The sequence below is a fragment of the Saccoglossus kowalevskii genome, chromosome 10 (assembly GCF_978046115.1).
Source record: "Saccoglossus kowalevskii chromosome 10, keSacKowa6.1, whole genome shotgun sequence".
Taxonomy (NCBI): Eukaryota; Metazoa; Hemichordata; class Enteropneusta; family Harrimaniidae; genus Saccoglossus; species Saccoglossus kowalevskii.
The window spans coordinates 20,632,873-20,655,735 of NC_140650.1; the positions used below are offsets into that span (position 1 = coordinate 20,632,873).

Here is a 22,863-nt window from a genome sequence, read left to right on the forward strand (position 1 = left end):
ATTGACTGATAATTATGCAATTTAGGTAATTAATATGCACATAAGTTCAGAGCATCTATGTACCAAGTTTCATCAAAATCCAATGAGTGGTTCTTTAGATAGCAGTGGAACAGACGGACACACATACAGACAAACTAACTGCAAAGACTCACATTGTGTTCTTGGCACATGGGGGTCAATCACTAAAATTAAATTATATTGTTACCAACAACAAAGACACCAGAAATCCATTTTTGGTTCAAAATGCTGTTTTAATCACAATTGACAAAACTGCTACAAGCAGCTAGTGAGCACCAACATTACATGAGCACTATAATGCAACAAACAAGTGACATGCGTTCAATGAATCAAGCAACGCATACAACGCACACTAACCAATTTTGCTTAGTGCAAATTCTGTTACAGAATAAATAGACGAATGTAAACAGTCAAAACAAGTAAACTAATAAAAGCATAAACATGTACAAATGATACTTGATAATTATAACACAGGAAATGTTTGAGACTGCAACTAATCTATATTGGACTCAATCCTACTATAAAACATTTTAACTACTGCAGAAAAAAAAAACCCATATATCATATCAATGATGCTAACATGGATAACGCAAAACGCTTTCAAAAATACACATGTATAATATACAAGTTTCAATTAATATATTTAGTTATGTTGACAGAACCTTACCTACTATAACAGCCACAAATTAAGAGAAAGTGCATGATATATCAGCATTGTTTCACCTCAGGTGGACTACATTTTACATGCTGCAGATTACTACATGCATGTAAAGTTGGCCATACATGTGCAAAAAAAAGAACTATATTTATGCAGTACAAGTTATACTATGCAGTTCCTTTTTGCAGTTAGTGCACGAGTATCAACAATATTAATATAATATTTTATTTTAAGTTTGTGATTTTCCAGGTTGTCCATGTAGTGGTATAGAATATCTATTTGGAAATGTTGTCAAGACTTTTTGAGATATTAGAAGATTAAAGTGACAAGTTACAAATCAAGCTCTCATAGATCACTTACTTATAGTAATTTCAATGCTATTACACCTGTGTATGTTGTCTCTAGACATTGCCAAAATCACGACAATTTGATAAAGCAAACGTAAATCTTTCCGAAAAATCTTCTATGCAGCTGAAATTTCTAGGTAATCGCAGAATATTGGCACATGTATTTGAGCTTGGAACAGTAGAGTTTGTGATAAATTCTATGAATGGACTTTTTGTGAAACCTAAAGGGGGAATTGAATGAGTGCCAGTGAAGAATGCGAAAATGTCACCAAGTGTTATGACTACTTCTATGGGTTGATTATCACTCCCAGCAAACAAACATGCCTTCTGATTACCTGTTAAGACAAAATGTAAATGAATGTAAGATTGAGGTTCCACTTGTCAAATTGTGATATCATTTAGCATTATAATAAATAATACTATATTCTCAGTGGGAATTGATAACGAAAATCTGATATACAACTTTTCTCGAGAAATTACATGGACAAATTTCAATGAAGTCAGTTGAAAATTGGCAAATGTATCAATATTTAGATTTTTTAAATTCATAGGCAAACTAGGTATATACTAAAGTGTCAAGTATTACATCCCAGGGGGGATTGACACGAGAGGGTGCCATTCGTCCTGAATGAAAAGTTCAAAGTCAGTCGTTCGTAGCTCATCGTCTAAGCTACTACCTTTTACGAACATATGAAACCATTTCAGCGATTTCTTTACAGCATAAACTTATGTTGCCCTTAATTCGGAAAATTGAAAAATTGGGTCAGTCGGTCAGATTTTTTTTTTTTAAACTCGTGAAAACTAAGGGTATCGTAAATAGCCGAGGTATATGGGAATCAATGCAAGAGACGTGTTTGCTCTTCAGACTTCATAGTATTCGGAACATGTAAGAGAAATACAGATCAACCCGAGGTTCAAAGTCGCCCTTATCCCCCCCCGGGACCCTGGGGTTCAAACAACAGTCTGGACACTTTTTACTGCTCAAAATGTTGAGTTTTTAATATATATAAAAAAAAATGCGACCTGATATTTCAGCCCAAGTTCTACACATGATTTTATTGCATTCAAAATTGTTCCATTTCAAACTGCACATGCACACACACACACTGTGGTTTCTCGAAATGCATACTAATTAGGTTACTTGTCAGAGACACAAGTCACTGAAAATATTTTGAGCAAATTTGTACAATAGTACTTGAGTGAAATATAAACATCCCTCTGCATTCTCCATGAATTTCATAGATTGCTATGATCAGCGTATAGAAAAAACCTGTGGTTACTTCAACAGTTTGCTGGAGTCTGGTAAAAATTGTGTCTCAAAAAACACCTTTACATCAGTTTTTTGATTATTTTTTCAGCTCGTAAACATAGAATCACTCAATTTAGAACTATCATGTATGCTTTCGGAAAGCATTTTGGCACAAATTTACTGAAAAAAACGAGTTTTCCATTGCCCATTAATTATGAATTATGCAAATGAGACATTTATTTTGACCAATTGTGTCATGGAACTCCCCCCTCCCCCCGTAATTCACCTTATCCACAGAAACAGTGACATAGAAAAAAAGCTTAAACATTTACAGTACATGTAGATTACAACATTTTGTAGTTGTCTAACCTTTAGCACATTCATCAATAAATTCAAACCAATAGTAGATGGTAGTTTCTTCTTCTATCCTTTTATTTGAGCCACTTGGACTATATTCCACATGGATTGATTTTAAGTAGTCAGCTGATGGGAGTAGCTTTTTACTCAAGCACATGAAGTGCTCCATAGATCCTAATTTAAAATAATAAAACATAGTAAAACATTGCCCTTGTTCAAGCTTCTCAGAGTTTCATGTTATAACTTCTTTGGAATTAACACCTTCTTTTGATACACTATGTGTAAGCTTCCCTCACATTTATAAAATCATTAAAACTGGGGAGGAGATTACCAATTTGGATTGGTGGCACATAATTTGTGATTAAAAAACAAAATACAGTAAATAGGCTTAAATGTGAATGTACTGTTTAACAAGAGCAGCGCTGGTAAATGCCTTGGTTAAAGCAGAGTGTAAGATCAGCTATGGTTTACAAGGTATTACAAGGGGGCTCATAGCAGTGCAATTCAGAATTGCATATGGATAAATGCTAGGTCAAAGGATGCATCTTTTCAGTCTCTTGTGAAATGTTTACAATAAAGCACCGGTTGAATGTCTCTATCTGCAATAGTGCTCCAGATATGATAGTTATGCATTTTTAATTAGATTACATAACCATATACATGTATGGTCAATAATTTAATTGGTCATATCTATCTGCAATAGTGCTCATCTGCCAGTAAGAACTGTTGCCATACCCATGTTAACGTATAGGAATTTTATAAGACGTATTTTCATCAATATCTTGAAAACTCCTATCCAAGATTTCATGGATGTGAATAATATCGGAAAGCTTAAAAGTAATCAAATCAAAACTAATCAAGTTATTGCGACCAGAAAAAAGGTTTATGACGATGACAGTATTGTCTCTAATACTTTGTCCCTCAATATTTATTTTGGACAAGGCAAAACCAAACTTAAAATGTATATGTGTAGACTAGAGAGAGATATGCAAGGTAAATCTTAAAGTTTGACCTAAACATTAAACCAATAAAACAATCTTTGCACAGCTGGGTTTCTTAATACATTAAGCAGTTACCTATGATTTGTATGCATATTACACATTTAAATTAACTTGAGCAATCTGCATTTGAACTTTGCAAGTTGAAATTAGTTGTAGAATTAACTTTTATCACACAGCTACAGAAGTCATAAAAAAGTAGGATGTTAAATATTTATGCACCTCATTAATATACAAGTTTGAGGTAAATTATTCGCAACTTTTCATTTTCATCCCCATCCATACAGTGTGTCCAGTGATAGACACCATCGATTACCAAACAAGTTTGAGCACCCTCATCACCGATGTTGAAAATTTTTACAGCAACTGTAAACTTACCTGGTTCGGCCTTTACCAAGTCTGCTATGTGCAGAACATTCATTCCATCTAAAAATTGGTTTATCTCAGGTATGGATTTATAAACACAGTGATGTGTAGTGAGATTTTCAAGAATGGGAGCCTTCATATCCAATGTAATTGTACTCATCGGATCTGTAAATCCTGTGATATTAGCGACACTTTCTTCTCCAATACGCGATACAGCTATTCTGAGTTCCTCATTAGTCTCACTAGACTGGATCTGCATAGGATATAATACAAGGTTATATAATAAGTCATGAAGGACATTCCCCGAGAATTATCAAATTATCATGACCATTGTAGTTGCACTGCAATTCTCAGACATGCACAGGTGAAGAAAGGCCCTCCCTCCCCCATCATCTATAGTAAAAGACTATTCACACTAACTAGAAGCTCGATAGTCTCATGGGGAAAGATACTATTAATTTATATTAGTTTAGTTCCATGTATATATTTCCATTGCGCGATGTATAGAGTACTTGTTGGCATGAAATAGGTCAATACACACAGTGGGTATGAAAAGTGAAAATAGCTAGTTTTGTTTGACACATTTTTAGCATTAAAATGGCTGTCTTACCTCTATCTTGAATTGGATCATGAAAAGTATATACATGCATATGAATCCCAAATGTGGTACTTTTACAGACTGGGGTGGACTGGAGGACAGACCAACAGACAGGCATACAAGAAGGGTAACTTGCAAAGACTGCACATGTGTGTTTCACGAATAAGACTATAAATCTCACCTGTTTGGCTATCAGCTGTATGTCATAATCTGGAATTTCATCAATGGCTATCGGTTGTTCTACACACCCTCTTGCCATATATTGGAATGTTGCTTGGCTCAAACAGTGTAATCCGGGACCACCATGGCAAAGAGATATAGCAACCATCTTTCCTGCAGTGAAATATCTTCTTTCAGCAAGAAAGCGCAAATCATGAGAAAAGCTCAGATTGTTTTCCTTGCCTTCAAGCACGCCACAGGTTTTTACAGAATTTATTAATAAACTACAAAATTCCCTTCTGGGCCCCCCATCGTCCACTGCACTTTCTCCAATGAATGACACTTTAATTAATTTGTTTGGGAGGAAATCTGGTCGATTTATGGCTCTAACAGCAGTTTTCCAGAACGTTGACCTTAAAATATTCACACGTTGATAGTCCTGATCATCATAATCATCACCATTGTCTTTATTGTAGTCCATATGTATTCGATCCACCACATGGTGACTTAGTAATGTGACAGCATATTCCAGAGTACATCTATAAGAATATAAACATAAATAAAGTCAAAGCAATATATAGTGATTCAGTCTGATCTGTTTTTGCTAATTTTGTTTTTAATAAAATGGATCATAAAATGATGTTACTGGTATGATTTGTGAATGAGTAATGAACTTAGAGTTTTGTCATTTTTAGTCATTTGCATATTCTAATAGACACATTGTATGAATCATCGTTGATCAGTATAGTGGTTTTCAAAAATAAGTTGAAAATATCAGTGTTGACTAAATATGACATAAATAATTGCCAAAAACTGAAAATTGAACATACCATCCAAACTGTCTACATATCAAATCTTGAAGCATTCATGTGAGCACTTTCCACGATAAAGTTGAAAATAACATTTTTGGCCATGAAATAAACAAATCTGACAGTGATTTACACAAGGTATCTACATATCTAGAAATTGGACTACCAGAAAATTTTAGTCAAAAGCCTCAAATTGTTGATGGATAACAACAGATAATGACTTATATGACGTACACCTGCGCACTGTCATCTTCGATGACAATGGAGCTAATAAACCTCAAAACTATCTGAATTAATATTAGTGGATAAATGGCTCAACCAAATCTCTGCCTACCTTGGGTACAATGTAGTGTTGTTAGCCACTGTGTTTTCTTCTTCTGCAACATTATCTTCTTGAGATTCAATACACCCTGCACTATCAAATATCTGTGAGTAACTCCTATGAATAATAAAATCAAATCTACACTGTACAATATGACAATATTATTATTGTGCTATTAGCAACATTTGCTTGAATAATGAAGTTGGTCTCAGGTCAGAACATTAATTAACTACTTTAATGAATATAAATAAACTTTGACTCTCCTGGAAACAAGCTATAATTTTTATATCTTTCATAATTGTAATGAAGTCCCAGGAAATAACATTTTCTTTGTTGTTGTTATAGTGATGTGAAAAGTTGATAGGAAGGCACAAAGAAAAGGGGCATATAAGTACAGGTACTCACAATAGAGTGTTGGTAATATTAATGGACTGATACTGCACATGACCTTTCCCTTTCTTACTTATGTGAAAAATAAATGGTGCGGCCATGCAATGCTCTATTTTGTACAGGTCCATGTGCAAGTTTTACACAGAGAATTAAATCTAAATGTTCATGTGGCAAGCTGTAACAAAGTCTTGGACAGGATAATAACACAAATCAAACTGAGAATGAGTAGTCTGCCTTTGTACCCAGTTTGAAAAATTATATGCACATATCATCAAAAATAATCATTTCTAACATACTAGTTGTGTCCACATTAGTATGGGCTAATATAGTATATATAGTATAGGCTAGCATCTGTACAACAATCACTAGGGCTAATAGGTGTCATGCAAGATGTATATGAAAGCGCTATACAGGAGTGCAATAACTGTGAGCTGGCCAATTTTGGACTCATAATGTCCAGTAATTAAAAACTTTACCTGTCCACAAGAGAGTATTTTCAATATTTATCTGAAGCAGTCAAAATCAACCTGTTTGAGACAGGCAGATAGGACTAAATATTGACCAATAGAAAATATGATAGATGAACCACCACGTATGTAACCTAATCCAAAAATCCTCGGACTGTGCTCAGAAAAAATTAAGGTACCACCACAACAAATCAGAGAAAGGTACTTCTCCTGAAGTTCTGATGATTTAGTTTACAAAAATAGGCCAATGGCCTGTTGCTCAACGGCTATTGTACAAAAGATTAGTGCTGTATATGCCACAACTTTTTGTTTAAATTTGTACTTTTAAATGAAATATCGCCAAACAACCACAAAAAGTTGTCAATGGAATAATAAACACATGTATGCCTAACACCAAAGCATTGGAAATAGTGGTTAGTTGAAATTCCATTTTTAACCAAAAATGACAAAAATATTCGCCAAAATTAGAGAATTAAAGATATGGCCATGGGATGAACAAATCTAGTAGATGTCAACACAAGGTACATACGCGCCAAGTATCAAAGCATTCAGGCTACCGGTTTTGAAGAAGGAGTCGAAAATAGAATTTTTGACCAAAAATGACCATTTTAAAATAGTCTGAACTGAAATCAGGTTGGATCGTAACAGCCGTTTTTTTTTCATTATTTTCACCTTAAGTTTCTACTTTTCTACTGTCGATGGGTCCCGAAACTATTTCATCAATAATTTTGAGGGCGATGGTCCGAAATTGGTTGATTTCACGACGAAAACCTCGTGAAATGGGAAAACTATGACGCCTCGTGGCGTCACGATGACTTATTCAAGATGGCGGCAAACACAGGGATTTCGCTATAGTTTTCCGCGGTTTTCGTCTTGAAAAGTTATTCCAACACCATACTATAGATGGCGCTCTCACTATAGACCGCCACAGTTGAGTTTTGGGGGGCTAATTTGCATACTTGTGGCAGATTGACTTCTCATGAACAAATTACCATCTACACTCATCAAGGCATCCACACCAAAAATCAAGTCAAATGGTTTGGCGGTTTTTGAGAAGAAGTCGTGCACAGACAGACAGATAGACAGATAGACGGAGGACAGAAACTAACAATGTCCATTCCACTGTATATTTGCCCCGCCCCAAATATTAGCTCAGAAATCTGAAATGACGATAAATGCATTCCAGTGGCCCAATATAGTTTTAATACTGACCTGTTAAAAGCCATTGATAATGAAGTGGAGGAACTAGTGGTAGTGTTGCAATTTCTTGCAGAAATGGTTTGGCTCTGATCATTTGAATGATTACTAGAAGAAGAAAAAAATTCTAAATGAATAGGTACAGAATTATTAAATAAACTTCCAGGGATTTGCAGCTGACTACATTATACAAATGTAATTCAAAAAGTATGTAAAACAAAAAAAGCAGTAAACTAACCATCTGTGTGTATTTGATGTCTGCCTCATTGTAGATGTACTTCTTGCAGGACTCTCAATTACACCCCTGAAATCCAAGTATTTTAATTAATCCAACTATTAATTTTCTATAAACATTCAAGATTTCAAATCCTATCTGTTATTAAACACCACAAGAGGATTACCCCTACCCCATGTGCCAGACTCACCATGGAAGCAAAATATACATTGTAAGCAGCAATTCCAGACAGTAGTGAAGACAGCACAGAAACAGAGTACCCAGGCTATTATAATGCACATAAGCTTATTTGGGTCTGAACAAAGTCATTATTTCACAAAGACACTATTTATTTGACACCTCAAGATTTACATGTACACCATCATTTTCATGTACCAAATAAACACCTACCCATCACTTTCCTCATCATCTATATCAAGGCCTTTACATGTTTCGATATGTTCTTTCAGCAGGGAAAACGGAATTTCAACATGGCACTGACCACAGATTTCTTTGGGAGCATTATTTATAGCCTATAAAATATAAGCAATAACATGTACCATTACAAACATATATACTCATATAACTGGTAAAACACATTATCAGGGTTGACGTCAGCCCCACCAACACATAATATATAATGAAATAATTATCAGAGCATGAAAAGAAAATGATAATAAATGATATCAACTCTTTTTTGCTGTACTTATCCTACGTAAATCTTTTTACACGGAGGCAATAAAGTTATTATTATTATTATTTTTATTATTATAAATAAATAAATACGATTAAAATTTAAAGAGCGGTGGTCGTCACTATAAACAATGTATTTTACACGCGTTGTATACGTCACACGGGCGCAAATCGAAGGGACGCGGCGCAACGGCCACCGCTCTTTAAATTACATTCCTGCAAATATTTAGGAAAGAACAGAGACGAGAAACGTACAATATACATTTGTGTACTCACTGAAATTGTGCTTGCCATTTCGGATGGAGTGGTAATAGTGATGGCTGGTGTTGTTTCAAGATTATTTTGTAGCGGTCTGATGTACAATTTGGCCTGTCCAGCCTCCGCTTTTAAGAATGGTTGAGAATACCCCTCGGATGGGCAACTTATAGGTACCATTCGTCTGCTTCCGTGAAATGCGCGGCAAATCTCATAACCACCACCTTCACTCAGTTTTGGGAATTCGTCCAGAAGTTGCTCATGCACTTGAGCAGACGTACTGCCAATTGGTATTCGAATTTTGCGTTCTCCGAGACCTATTTTAGACAAGTCGGAACGCTGCTTCGGACTGGGACACCAGTCGTAATCAGTGCTGCCCACACACACAAAGTCATGTGTCCAAGTCGGCGCCGCAGACGTTGAACAGTCACTGACTACCCGTCGATCCTGAGAACCGAATCTCAGGCGGTTTCGTTGTCGTCTTACATGGCGTGAGCCGGCAGATCGTGTAAAAGTTTCTCGAAGTTCATGAGCAATATCATCACTGGCAACGGACGGGGCAAAAGTATCCCTTGATTGTGACGGTCGGCGAGTTACATTCTCTATTACTGTAGCAGCGGCTGTTATAGCATCTCGGCAGGCTTTTACTGCATCTGCTAGTTCATCGGAGTTATGAGGCCGATGTACAGAATACGCCATTTTAAACGCGACTACACGCGCGCCTTTTTCAGCTTTCACAATGTTGTACAATGATTTCTGGGTAGAGGTCAAAGGTCAGAGAATGTTAAGATAATGTCGAGAGAATATCAAGACAATGTTGAGAGAATGTCAAGACAAAGTTGAGAGAATGCGGAAACAATGTTGAGAGAATGTCAAGACAATGTTGAGAGAATGTCAAGACAAAGTTGAGAGAATGTCAAGACAATGCTGAGAGAATGTCAAGACAATGTTGAGAGAATGTCAAGACAAAGTTGAGAAAATGTCAAGACAAAGTTGAGAGAATGCGGAGACAATGTTGAGAGAATGTCAAGACAATCACATATCGGAGGAATATCAAAACAATTAAATGTCGAGACAACCAATTAAATGCATATTTGGACAATAACGACCAAATAACCATACAATAGCATTATAATAACCAAATATTTGAATGACAAAACAATAACAATGAAATAATGACATAATAATAATAACATAATGCCCAAATAACAACCAAACAACCCAATAATGACATAATAATGATGACATAATGACCACAATGATGACATAATGTCCACATAAAGACACCAAGATAATTTTGGCGGTGTTCTCACCCCATAAGTGGATAGTACCAGTAGCAAATGGTCACGGTAGCACAATCTGGTCATTGTGTGTTTCGCAAGTGAAAAACTTACTTGTTTTCGAAGTATTGCAATTGTTTATTATTATTCAGTAATGATTATAATACGCACAAAAAATTAATTCGTTGAATTTGTATGAATTGGAAGTAATATTCAACTTAGTTTCATCGCAAACGAATGATTTCGGTCGAATGTTAATGCGATGCGTTATCCGCCATGTTATTTCAGTACACGTGGCTCATTTAAATATGTTAATGACGGCTCAGTGACCTCGTGGTGAACGCAACAGGGGATTCACCGATGTTTAGCAAGATCTTTATGCATTGATTTTGACGGGGAAAACGGCATGATTTTTTTTAAATCGAAAAATTAGTTGTTTTCAAAAAATAAACTGAGCATTCAAGAATAATTTAACATTGTTCACAGAAATAACAGCCCATTGTCGAAACGAGGCTTACCCATTCACGCTATTCACAATAAACATGATACTCTTGAATATGTGTCAATGACTACGGTAAAATATAAATTAGGGGAGAGTAGGAAATCAAACGGGCGGTGCACCGCGGTCATTACCGCGGTGGTGGTGGGTCCTCGCCGGTTGACCGCATTTAATTTATGCAAATTTATGCATAGATTCCATGACACCGGCTGACCGCGGTCGTTCGCGGCACAGGCGCTCAGAACATTTCCTGGATAATAAAAAATGACCTAAAGTGGGATCGGCATAGTTATAGTCAGTCGCCGGTAAATTTCCCTACTACTCATATAATAACACAAGGTAGGAAAGCGTTGACACCATGACATCGAAACTTCCCGAAAATAACACGATTTTCCAAATTATATTTCGATCCGCTTCACACAACTCAAGCATGATATCGGTAGAAACTATCGATCGACTTACATTTCCTTTATTCGAACTAAAACGGTTTAAATCCTGTGAAAATCGAAACACCAGAGCAATATGAATCAACCCGTCTACGCGGATATTTTGAAGCAGAGGCTCGTGCATGCGCAGCTCCAAACATGCGCAGTTCCATATACTGTACATATACGCGCGTACTGCGCCGTCTCACAATTTGAATATCTAGGCCCAGTACATATTCACAGATGATACCGATGTACCTGTTGATGCCGAGAAATAAAGATGTCTGATACAAATTCATTGGCAGCAACTTGGTAAGCATGTCATCAATAATATCAAACACATTGCATTTGTTCATCAGTGTTCATAATCTTTATTTGTGTTTCAGTTTTACTCTGATGAGACAAAATAAAAAAAAAAAAATTGGAAATACAAGTAACTTATTATAATATAAAATCAAAAATCAAAATAAAATTAAACAAGCACGCTTCAATATAAAATGTTTGCTTATAACATATTACATAATACATTTCTTGAGAACACTGGTTCATTTGGAAAATTATAAACTAATTATAAAAATTACAAAAGAAATATCCATGAATCGTCAATAATGCAACATGTAGAAGTGAATATCACAAAGGCAATACATACTAACATTTGCAGAAAATAATTTCAGGAAGTTAGCCTACTGTGAACAAAAAATAAAGTTATACAGGCATTAACTTTTATATTTTCTGCTGAAGATAAATTTTGTGAGAAAAAACATTACAAAGGCCAATTTCTACAAATTCAAGATTCAAAACAATAATAAGCAGTACAGTACACTTATTTTTTTTATTTCATCTTCTATTCACAATCAATTATATTTTATAAAGCCATACTTGTACATTTTTCTTCACCCTTTTTTCCATATTTTATTCTATTAAAGAAATAATTTCTAAATTTTGATACAACTTTAAAAACAGGTACATCGGTATCATCTGTGAATATGTACTGGGCCTAGATATTCAAATTGTGAGACGGCGCAGTACGCGCGTATATGTATATGGAACTGCGCATGTTTGAAACTGCGCATGCTCGGGCCTCTGCTTCAAAATATCCGCGTAGACGGGTTGATTCATATTGCTCTGGTTTTTCGATTTTCACAGGATTTAACCCGTTTTAGTTCGAATAAAGGTAATGTAAGTCGATCGATAGTTTCAACCGATATCATGCTTGAGTTGTGTGAAGCGGATCGAAATATAATTTGGAAAATCGTGTTATTTTCGGGAAGTTTCGATGTCATGGTGTCAACGCTTTCCTACCTTGTGTTATTATATGATTAGTAGGGAAATTTACCGGCGACTGACTATAACTATGCCGATCCCACTTTAGGTCATTTTTTATTATCCAGGAAACGTTCCGAGCGCCTGTGGTTCGCGGTGGGCTCGCACAGCAATACTAGTCACACTTATTGTCAAGACCATCAATGAACACAAAGAACTGGGAAATTAGAAGGATCACAAAGTTCTAATGAAAAATTAAACCAATTTGGCTGAGCCAAAAGCTAGGAAACTAGTCTATAATAGTTGAAATTATTTTATTTGCCTGAGCCTGGGAATAAAATCACAAAACGATCCAGAAAGACGTAGAGTAGAGATCAACATAATATAAAATATGATCGCATTATTTTGTGAATATATATCATGCATGGTCTCAGAAAATGTTTAGAAAGATTAATGTTTCGCGTAGACCAAATATAATCACGCATAAGTATAAATTCAAAGCGTTTTAATACATTGGTGAGAGGTCGCATTTACGTGAACAAGAACATGCACTAAGAAGGAAAAGCAAGCCAAAGTCGAAACAGGGTGTATCATGGACTTGGTACAACATGCGCTGCGACAATTGAGTGATCGTCGAAATCATTTTGGGGCACAATTGAACTTCAAGTACGTTGCGAAACTTGCTACGCGGCGATGCTGACATCAAGTGTGTGTTGACCGAAGTTTGACCCCAAGTCACGCACTGAACTGGTGCGTTACCTTAGCAACCTTTTTCTTTTTTGGTCCGCGCGTCGATCTCGTAAAATTGTTATTATATCCGGCGGTACTGTAATAACACAACTTGTATCCAACTCTGTATTGGCGTTGAATATTTCAACATCGTTTACTCAGTGTGCTGCTTTTCTAATAACGCAAATATGTTTACAGTATTTCACGGGCTCTAAATATTTAAACTTTGCAATGTATTGCTGTTATAATAATTACGCAAACTAAGTTATTTTTATTGTTGCTGGGACACTAACCCGGGCTATTGGGTCTGTGAATATTTAAATATTACCGACTTGATAATGCGTTGCATTCGTAATTATTACGCAAATATAAACATGGGCGCATTTAAATCATTGAAAACGATAGTCAGGTCCCGGAGTCAGGTGTCTAACGAAAGTCGAGAAAATATTTTAAATACTTGTGACTCATCGGTGAATTATTTTATTCGAAATATAGTGAATATGTAACCATAGAACAACATACAATATCTTGCGTAATGTTAATTTTTTTCTATAATAAACTCGCAGCGCACTTCGATCGCATAATTCGCGTACATGACTGACCTATAATAACCACGTGTTTGAATTACATGCGGCAATGAGCACTGACATTTAAATTCGGGCCACCCAGTTTGACGCAAAACGATATAGTTACTTAACATTTGTTCAAAAAATCGGTAAACTCTCACAAATACCATGAACGCGAAGAGTTAACTGAAAGGCAACGTCGTTTTTGACCCCCCCCCCCTCAAAAAAAAACACGTCAATACAAGATTATGTGTGCAAGGTTAGATTTTTAGAACGTACATGACCGCTTAATTCTGTTTTTTTAATAATCATGTTGCACGTGAAACACAGGAGACATTTTAGTTCGTCCATTTCTTGTTTACCGATCTTATACTTTTTGTCTGGAATGCGATACAGGCAAAGAATAAACATTAATGATACCCACCGTTGTCAAATCAACAAGAGGCTCGAATCAGAAAGGCTCGGCTATTTAAAACTTCGTAAATAACATTCTTTTCATGTTGTAGACTTTATTCAAGTGTAACAAACGTAAGTGCAATGTATGGACGAGTCATAATACTCGTACCTTCGAAAGTTACGACTTTTACTCTTGGAATTGGTGATAAATACATGCATTAAATACAACATTGTTTCACGCAACAACAATTCGTATACAGCATTGGACTTGTGGATTTTTATATTAATAAAATACGTGAGCCGATAATATTATCATATGCTTAGTATTTCCATGCCAGCGATGCTCGTAACCTGCTCGATTTAAAAACAGCTATTTGAAACAAAGACCCATGGAATCACAAAGGAAACTGTTAAGTACGTATTTCACACCTTTCTTACGGCCGCGGTTGCAACCGGTACCGGTGGCCACCGCGGTAGAGACCCCTAATATACGCTGCATGAAAATTCGAATTTCCGTCGTAACCGCTTGCCGGATTAGCAACGTGTTTTGCAGTAAATCCGTTGTTTATATTTAGGTGTGTAAACGTTCGAATTTCCCTTTCGTAACCGTCGAAACTCAAACGACGTAAATTTTCAAGTTGTGCGTTTGATACACCCAATGTAAACGGCGGAAATTTCCAAATTTGCTGTCGTTTTACGCTGAACTTAAAGAACTGATATACTACGTTGCCCGTTGTATATTTTCAACGTAAATTGACGGGCAACTCTGAGTTTGTCGTTGTTTTATGTTCAACTTATTAAGCGGAAATCACGCACGTTGAACTGCTGCACTACTGGCTTGACATGTTAGAAATCATTCACTTTTCATATAAACCTGCTTAGGTGGCCAGGTCTAAAGACTATATGAATATATTTCTAACTAATCCGTTTATAATTTACTAATTTGTCGTCAACTATATATTTTTTGTTTTACAATGGTATTGTTTGAACTAATACTCAATGATTCGATTGTGGCGAAGTGCTTAACTAGCGACTGTAACTGTACATTACATAAATATGTCATTATAGCGACATATACTAATTTATTACATACGCATCCGTAGTGACTAATAATAATACTTCTGTTATTGCGCCCTCGCCGATCTCAAATCCAGTTGAACTTTACAATTCATGCGAAGCAAAAAAGCTCCTTATCATGGCTTACGCGATGGTTGTGCGCCCTCTGTAAATTGTGTATGTTTGTCTATGGAATTAACACTTTAGCGACTATTGACATTTTGTGAATTGGCCTTGGACCTTCCATGGATAAGGTATAGGTTTAACCCGCACCTTCGCTAATCCTACGAGCACGAAATATGTTTTGAGATTAACCTGAATTTGAGATTTACTGGACTCCGGCAGAGCAAGATCCCGGCGGACATTATCTCAGAAAACATGTATTTAGATAATGTAATTTTTAAGTTACTACCAACACATTACAGCAGGATCGACGATGAACGTTGATGTACTGTGAAATACTTTATTTTAGCTGGAATTAATTTTTGCTGAAAAGTGTTTTTGAGTGTTTTGTATGGATATTTTGCCACTGATTTCTGACGAGTTGATTGTGAAATATAGAAAAAAGGTATATTCGCGAAAATAAAGTATTTCACAGTAGATCTAAAAAGTCACCAATTTCATCTCTTTATTTTAAAATACAAATAGTCCTATTATGGCTTTATAAATCATAATATATAATATACAGCTAAAAAAAATAGGTGGTTTAACCTCAGACTAGTAATACATATAATGTATTACTAGTCTGAGGTTTAACAATTAACGAGTTATGGTACGCTCACATTAAATGCCATTGTCTCCATGCGATGTACTGTCTGGGAGTTTGTTCTACCCGGATTGTGTCTACAGGGAATGTTTTCTATATCATCACTTATATTACAATTTTTAAACAAAATGCTATATTACTATGTAGTGTATTGCAATATTTGATGACCATGTAATTTTCAGGGAAAATTTGATGATCTTGTTTTATAAAGAAATTTATTTACTGTAGCACACGAATCTACAGGAGTGTTTTTGTGAACGGCAGGTCGGCCCTGGGATTATGGCCTGGATTTACGCGACTAATTGACGTAATTTTAAAACATACGACAATTCGTTCCACGCAAACCACTCTGTAAAATAGCGTTATTTCAAACATGTACATCCATGTTTCAAACAACACCACTTAGCATTAAATAGTAATTATCCCCCGAGGCGTTATATTCGGACAACTTGAAGCCAATAACCAACAGCCAATACAGCGACAGGCGTATTTATAACTGTTGTGACGTTGCTTCTCTTTCAAGGGCTAAAAATCGTTCTACGATTACATCACTTCCGCTTTAAGAACTTGTAATCGTGAAAAGCACTACGGTTGACGCTGTGACATCACGTCTATTCAGTCTTCCTACTTAGAATTCATAATTGAGATTGTTCTAGCATTTACTAATATTGTTGACGTTTATTATTTGGGCTTAAATGTAATATTCAAGATAATAAATGTTGTTGGATATCGATAATAAGGTGGTTTCACATTGTAAAATAATGCAGGCTTTTGTGGAGGGGCTGTGGCTTAACTCAATTTCGAATCAAAATATTCGGGCCGTATAAATAAATCATAGCTTAGAAGAGGCCTTTGATGAAAGGGCGGTGGTCTTTGCTCAGTGCGTGTTTGAATTTTATGTAAGTAAACAACGTGTTGTATACGTCGCTATGGGTCTATATCAAACACGACGAAGCGCGACGACCATTACATTTTAATCCCAAGGTTAGGTGGCCCATGGAGGTAAAAAGAGCCTCCATGGGTGGCCTAACTACAGCATGATCGAGCGCTAGAGTGCGTAACCGCTGATAAACAGATACTTCCATGCATTGAATAAATTAGGTTCGTGACGTTTGTTTTTACAATTGTAACAACGATGGCTGTGAGAGGTGTCAATTAGCCTGCTGCGGAAACAAAACCAACTAATTTCTCAGTGGTTATTCCAAAGGCAGCATTGTAGAAACATAAAGCAGAGACTTCAATTTAAGACACTATCCCGATGATGCAGACTACCTTTTCGTCAAAATTTGCTACGCACATAAAGGAAAACACCGAGAAACAACACGCCGTGTTCGACACTTTTGACGTAACCAAACAGTGGCCTAAATAATAATAATAATAATAATAATAATAATAATAATAACTATATTACACTACTATGCCATCAGAGGGCGCAGTATGGTAAATAAAATACAAATCATAAGAAAAAATACAGTAGCTAGACTATAAGATAAAATTAAAAATAAAAGATGTTAAAAGCTTAATAGGAAAAACAAATTAAGGATAGTTACAGGATTCTCCCAATGTAGATGTGATAGCTATCATATACCTGATTTCTGTTTTGCCTTATTTAGAAACTTTGCCAGGGGTATGAAGCACGTCATTATTTTAATGAAATTATCTGTTTTATTTAGTTTATTTTTAATTCCTATTTCCTGAAACAGCTCCCCTCTTTCTTTATTGAGAAATTCACAATCTAGGATAAAATGTTGTTCGTCCTCAACTGAATTTGTATTACATTTTTTACAAAATCGCTCATCCGCAGGAATTTTTGGTCGTTGTTGTCTGCCTCTTTCAATTTCTAAATTATGATCACTAAGCCTAAATTTACTCACAATTCTCCGAAGGCTGAAGTTTGTTATTTCGGTCAGGTAAGTTTCTATTTTCAAAAACGATTTAAACAATTTGTATGTTCTCATTTTATTGCCATGTTTACCATTTTTACTGTGAGGAGAATTTAAGCTTTCTTTCCATAATTTTTCATAATCTTTTGTGAGTTTTGTTTTAACAACATTTGAGATTTGATCAATGTTATTTACTTTATGGTTTAATTTTATTGTTTCAAAGTCATTGTGGCCCATTATATTTTCAATATGTTTTATCCAACTAGAATTATTCTTAACTGCTTCATCGAGAGCACATTTAAGTATATGGTTATCAGGTAGGGTATTTAGCCTGAACCAATATTTAGTTGCCAATGTTGACGCCTTTATTCTTATTGGCGTTCTGCCAAGTTCTCCTTTAATACCGATTACTGATGTAGTTTTACTTACACCAAGTATGAAACGATAAAATTGATTACAGGTGTGTTCAAGATCATTGTCATCTTTTAATAAATCACATGCCCAGATTTCTGCCCCGTACATTAAAATTGGTGAGATTAGTTGGTCAAATAACTTTAAACACAGTGAAGGGGACACCATTTTGTGATTTAATATGGTTTGTCGTATAGAGAATAAAGCTTTCATTGCTTTGTTTTTTAACATTAATAAATTTGATTTAAATTTTCCATTTGGTGTGAATATAGTGCCTAAATAACAGAATTCACCCACTGCTGTAATATTTTGGTTATTAATTGAGAAATTTTGATTTTTAAGAATTCTGTTGCCAGTATTAAAAACCATCACTTTTGTTTTCTTTACGTTTACTACAAGGCTCCATTTTTCACAATAGTTGGCTAGTTTATTCAAACAATTTTGTAGACCTTCAGGAGTCTTAGACACCAATACTAAATCATCTGCATATTGAATACAATTTATATGGTTTTTACCAATCGAGACTGGGTCATCATCCTTTTTACCAAATAAATCGGGTAGGTCATTCAGAAATATATTAAATAGTGTTGGAGAAATATTGCATCCTTGCTTAACACCACAAGTAGACTTAAAATCATTTGATACACCATTAGGTAATTTTACTTTGTAGTTTAAACCTGTATACATTGACTTCACAATATTATAAAAATTTCCATTGACCCCTAAGTTTTGCAATTTAAGAAATAATGCATCTCTCCAAACATGATCGAATGCGTTTCTGAAATCTATAAAACAACTGTACAAACGTTTTTGTTTACTGACATTTTCATTAGTGTATAATGTTTTATTTACTATTGTTTTTAGTAGGAAAATTGCGTCAGTTGTTCTTCTCTGTTTTCTAAATCCAAATTGTAGTTCATTTAATAATTTATTGTTTTCTAAATAGGATGTCAGTCTGTTATTCATAATACTAGTAAATAGTTTTGATAAGCAACTTGATAACGCAATCGCTCTATAATTATCTGGGTCGGATTTGTTGCCAGATTTATGCAAAGGGAACAGTATTGTTGATTTCCAGCTTTCTGGGAATTTACCTTGTGTTAAAATGGAATTAAATAACTTCAGTAAACATTGAACTAGCAGTTGATTGTTCACTTTAAGCATTTCATTCGCTATTCCGTCTTCAGCTGTTGATTTGTTATTTTTTAGTTTTTTAATTGCCATTGTTATTTCACTAATTGTTATTTTTGAATTCAATGTAGAGTTATAATGTTTTTCCTTTTCTTTTTCCAGTAATGTTTCCTCAAGATTTATATTTTTGACATTTATGTTATTATAAAGTTTACTGAAGTGATCTGTCAAAACGCTACTTGTTAGAATAGGTTCTGTTGTGTTATTGTTTTGTGGACAACGTAACTTTTTAAGTACTGACCAATATTCATTCTGGTTTGTAACCTCGAGCTGTTCCAGATGATTGATCATGTTTTTTTTGAATTCTTTTTTTATCTCTAATTAATTTGATGTAGTGTTTTTTGGTTTTATGATAGTTCTGTCTAGCAAAATGATTGTTTGGATTTTTTGATAAAGATTTAGAAATATTAATTAGATCTCGTTTAACTTCACAACACGTCTTATCAAACCACTGCTGTTTAGGTCTTTTTGACTTTCTTGTTTTCTTTGTTATTTTTTTTAAACAATTTTCAGCTGTATTAATTAATATATTTTTTAATTGTTCAGTTGCTGAGTTAATACCTATATTATTCTCACTGTAATTCAAAAAATTCAATAGTTGTGATTTAGTACTTTGGTTTTGTAACTGTTTCTGATATTTATCTTTTGAGTCCTCATTCCAGATGTATTTTGGAGGAAGAGGAGTAAGTTTGTCGTGTTTTTGCTTATTTTTTACGTGATTTACTAATAATGAAAAGCTGACAGGGCAATGGTCTGACAAATAACTGACCTCATTTACTTTAAAACATTCTATTTGTTTATGGCATTCTACTGAGCTGATACAATAAGCTACCGTACTTGAACCCATTGGGTGATGGTAAGTATAGTTGCCAATTAAATCACCTATTGTTCTACCATTATTAATTATTATATTATTATTTAAGCACATCTCTATTAATTGTTTTCCAAATTTGTTAGAAACTTTATCTTGTGTGTGTCTATTTTTGAACTGATCTGGTGTATAATTATCTGGCAATGGTATATGAGAGTTATCATCGAATGAAACATAATCTACTAGGTTCCCTGTACGGCTATTGAAATCCCCCATAATTATCACCTCCCCCTGTTGGGAGAATCTTGTAATTTCTTTATCTAGTATGTCAAAGTAATCGTGATCCAAATGATATACAGAGTTTTCAGGAGGAATATAAATACATCCCAAATAAATATCAAACTGCAGGGAAAAAAACTCTTTGTGTAGCTTACACCATAAGAAATCATTAATTTTACTTAAACCAGCTTTCAATTCATTTTTAAATATTAAAGCCACACCCCCTGAATCCCTTCTACTTTTTGGTGATTTTCTTTTCCTATCAGATCTAAAATTACTGTATCTATCGATATCTAATACATTACTACTACTACTAACACCTAACCAAGTTTCTTGTAAACATAAAATGTCAAATCTTTTCAAAATTGATAAAAAATCAGCTTCTTCAGTCTTATCACCTAACCCATGAATGTTCCAACTACCAACTGTAAGATTGGAACTGCTAATTGGTAGATTTTTTATTTTCATGCTGATTGAGAATACATAGGGTTGTAGGCCAAAACACAATACAAATAAATTAGCATAACATTTTTTTTCTTTGTAAATGTATGTCATAGACATAAACACTACTAATACCATACCAGAGTTTTATGTACTTTGAATGTTATTGATACATGTATAAAATAAATTTAGGTTTTTCTGCTACTTTTTTTTTTATTTTTACATTACCATTCCTGTAGATACCGTGGTTGACTATGATATGGTTCGCATTTATACCAGCTATCCTGATGCAGATGAGAATGTTTGTTATATTTATTATCACTGTATCTGTCATCATATTTGGATACTGCATGTCGTTGTAATGTTCACTAGGATATCGTCCAGCTTCTTCCTTTTGATTTAACCAATGAGGGTATTGCTTGTATGATTCGTCATAAGGTCCACCTTGGTATTCACGTTGACTGTAGTGATGGTTTTGATTATTTTGATATCGACTATTGACGAAAGATTGGAAAACTTTATTTCCATGTCTGTTTTGCTGTCTTTGTGGTTGTTCAGAATTCTTGGTGAATCTGCTGCTGTGTCTACGACTATCATTGCTGTTTCTGTGTTGTCCTGAGTAGTTACTGCGTTCATGTTGTCTATTAATATTTTGTCCATGTATGGAACTATTTCTTGCTTGATACAAGTGAATATTTCTCACTGTACGTTTGATGTCAGCAACAAATAGTCTAGTACCAGTAGTGTTAAGATGAATCCCATCGTTTGTGTACATGTCTTTAGTGTGACTTAGTTTTCTATGTTCTACATAGGTACAGTCAGCTGTTTCACATTTATCTTTCATACTTCGGTTAATTTCATTTATCATGGTGTTCACATTTTCTTCACTGCCATGGCGTGGTAATATGCTTGATATTACAATCCTTGCATTGGTAAACTTGTTCTTGGTGTTATCGACTAACCGGATTAACTGCTTACTAACTAGTTCAGCATTGCTCTTTGCGATATCATTGGTGCCAACATGTAATACCAATAAATTCACTTGGCTGTGATTCTTGACTTTACCTATGTATGAAGAGGCTTCGGCAATGGTTGAAGCACGAATCTTTTTTGTTCTCTGGCCTTTGTACATCATTGTTGGAACTATGTGTTTTGTTATAGAGTCTCCTATAACCAATACATCATATTCTGAGAGGTCATAATTAGAACTGTCTGAGTTACTAATATGGCTTACTTTAGTGATTATGTCACTGTGAAAGCGAAAAAAATAACTGACGTCGAGACACCGTGTCCACTTCCTGTTATACTGTAATCTGCATTTTCTGAATTTGCTTTGGTATCGATTTATAACTAAACATCGAACATGTATACCTTCATTGTTACTTCAGAGTAATCATATTTAAAATGACTGAAGATTGGGTTTGGGCGTTCCGGTGGACGGACGTTTCGGCCAAGGGTTTCGACCAGGACGGACGTCTCAGTCCTTGGTTCTCTTCTGTAAAATAAACGATCTTCAATATTTGAAATTCGCACCTATCGTTATATGTGTAGATATCAGTTACTAGTATTTCAAACAATAAGTATGATTTTTGGCTATTGAGAAAATGGTATATGCTTGTATTTTGTGCATGTATTTATGACCAATTTCAAGAATAAGAGTCGTAACTTTCGTAGGTACAAGTATCGTGACTCTTCCATACATTTCACGTACGTTCATTACACTTGAATGGAGTTGCCGCTTGAAAAGAATGCTATTTACGAAGTTTAAAA

At 34.9% G+C, this 22,863-nt stretch overlaps 1 protein-coding gene across 1 annotated transcript; it reads right to left on the reverse strand.

Moving 5' to 3' along the window:
• Nucleotides 1–1,077: 1,077 nt before the first annotated feature.
• LOC146737952 (uncharacterized) lies at nucleotides 1,078–22,228 on the reverse strand. Its single transcript, XM_085504812.1, has 10 exons — nucleotides 21,322–22,228; nucleotides 20,659–21,077; nucleotides 9,119–9,853; nucleotides 8,561–8,682; nucleotides 7,951–8,043; nucleotides 5,894–5,998; nucleotides 4,773–5,289; nucleotides 4,006–4,246; nucleotides 2,642–2,803; nucleotides 1,078–1,358 (listed from the first exon to the last, which is right to left on the reverse strand). Exons 1-10 carry the CDS (start codon nucleotides 22,226–22,228, stop codon nucleotides 1,078–1,080), a joined length of 3,582 nt encoding a protein of 1,193 aa, XP_085360938.1.
• Nucleotides 22,229–22,863: the final 635 nt, after the last annotated feature.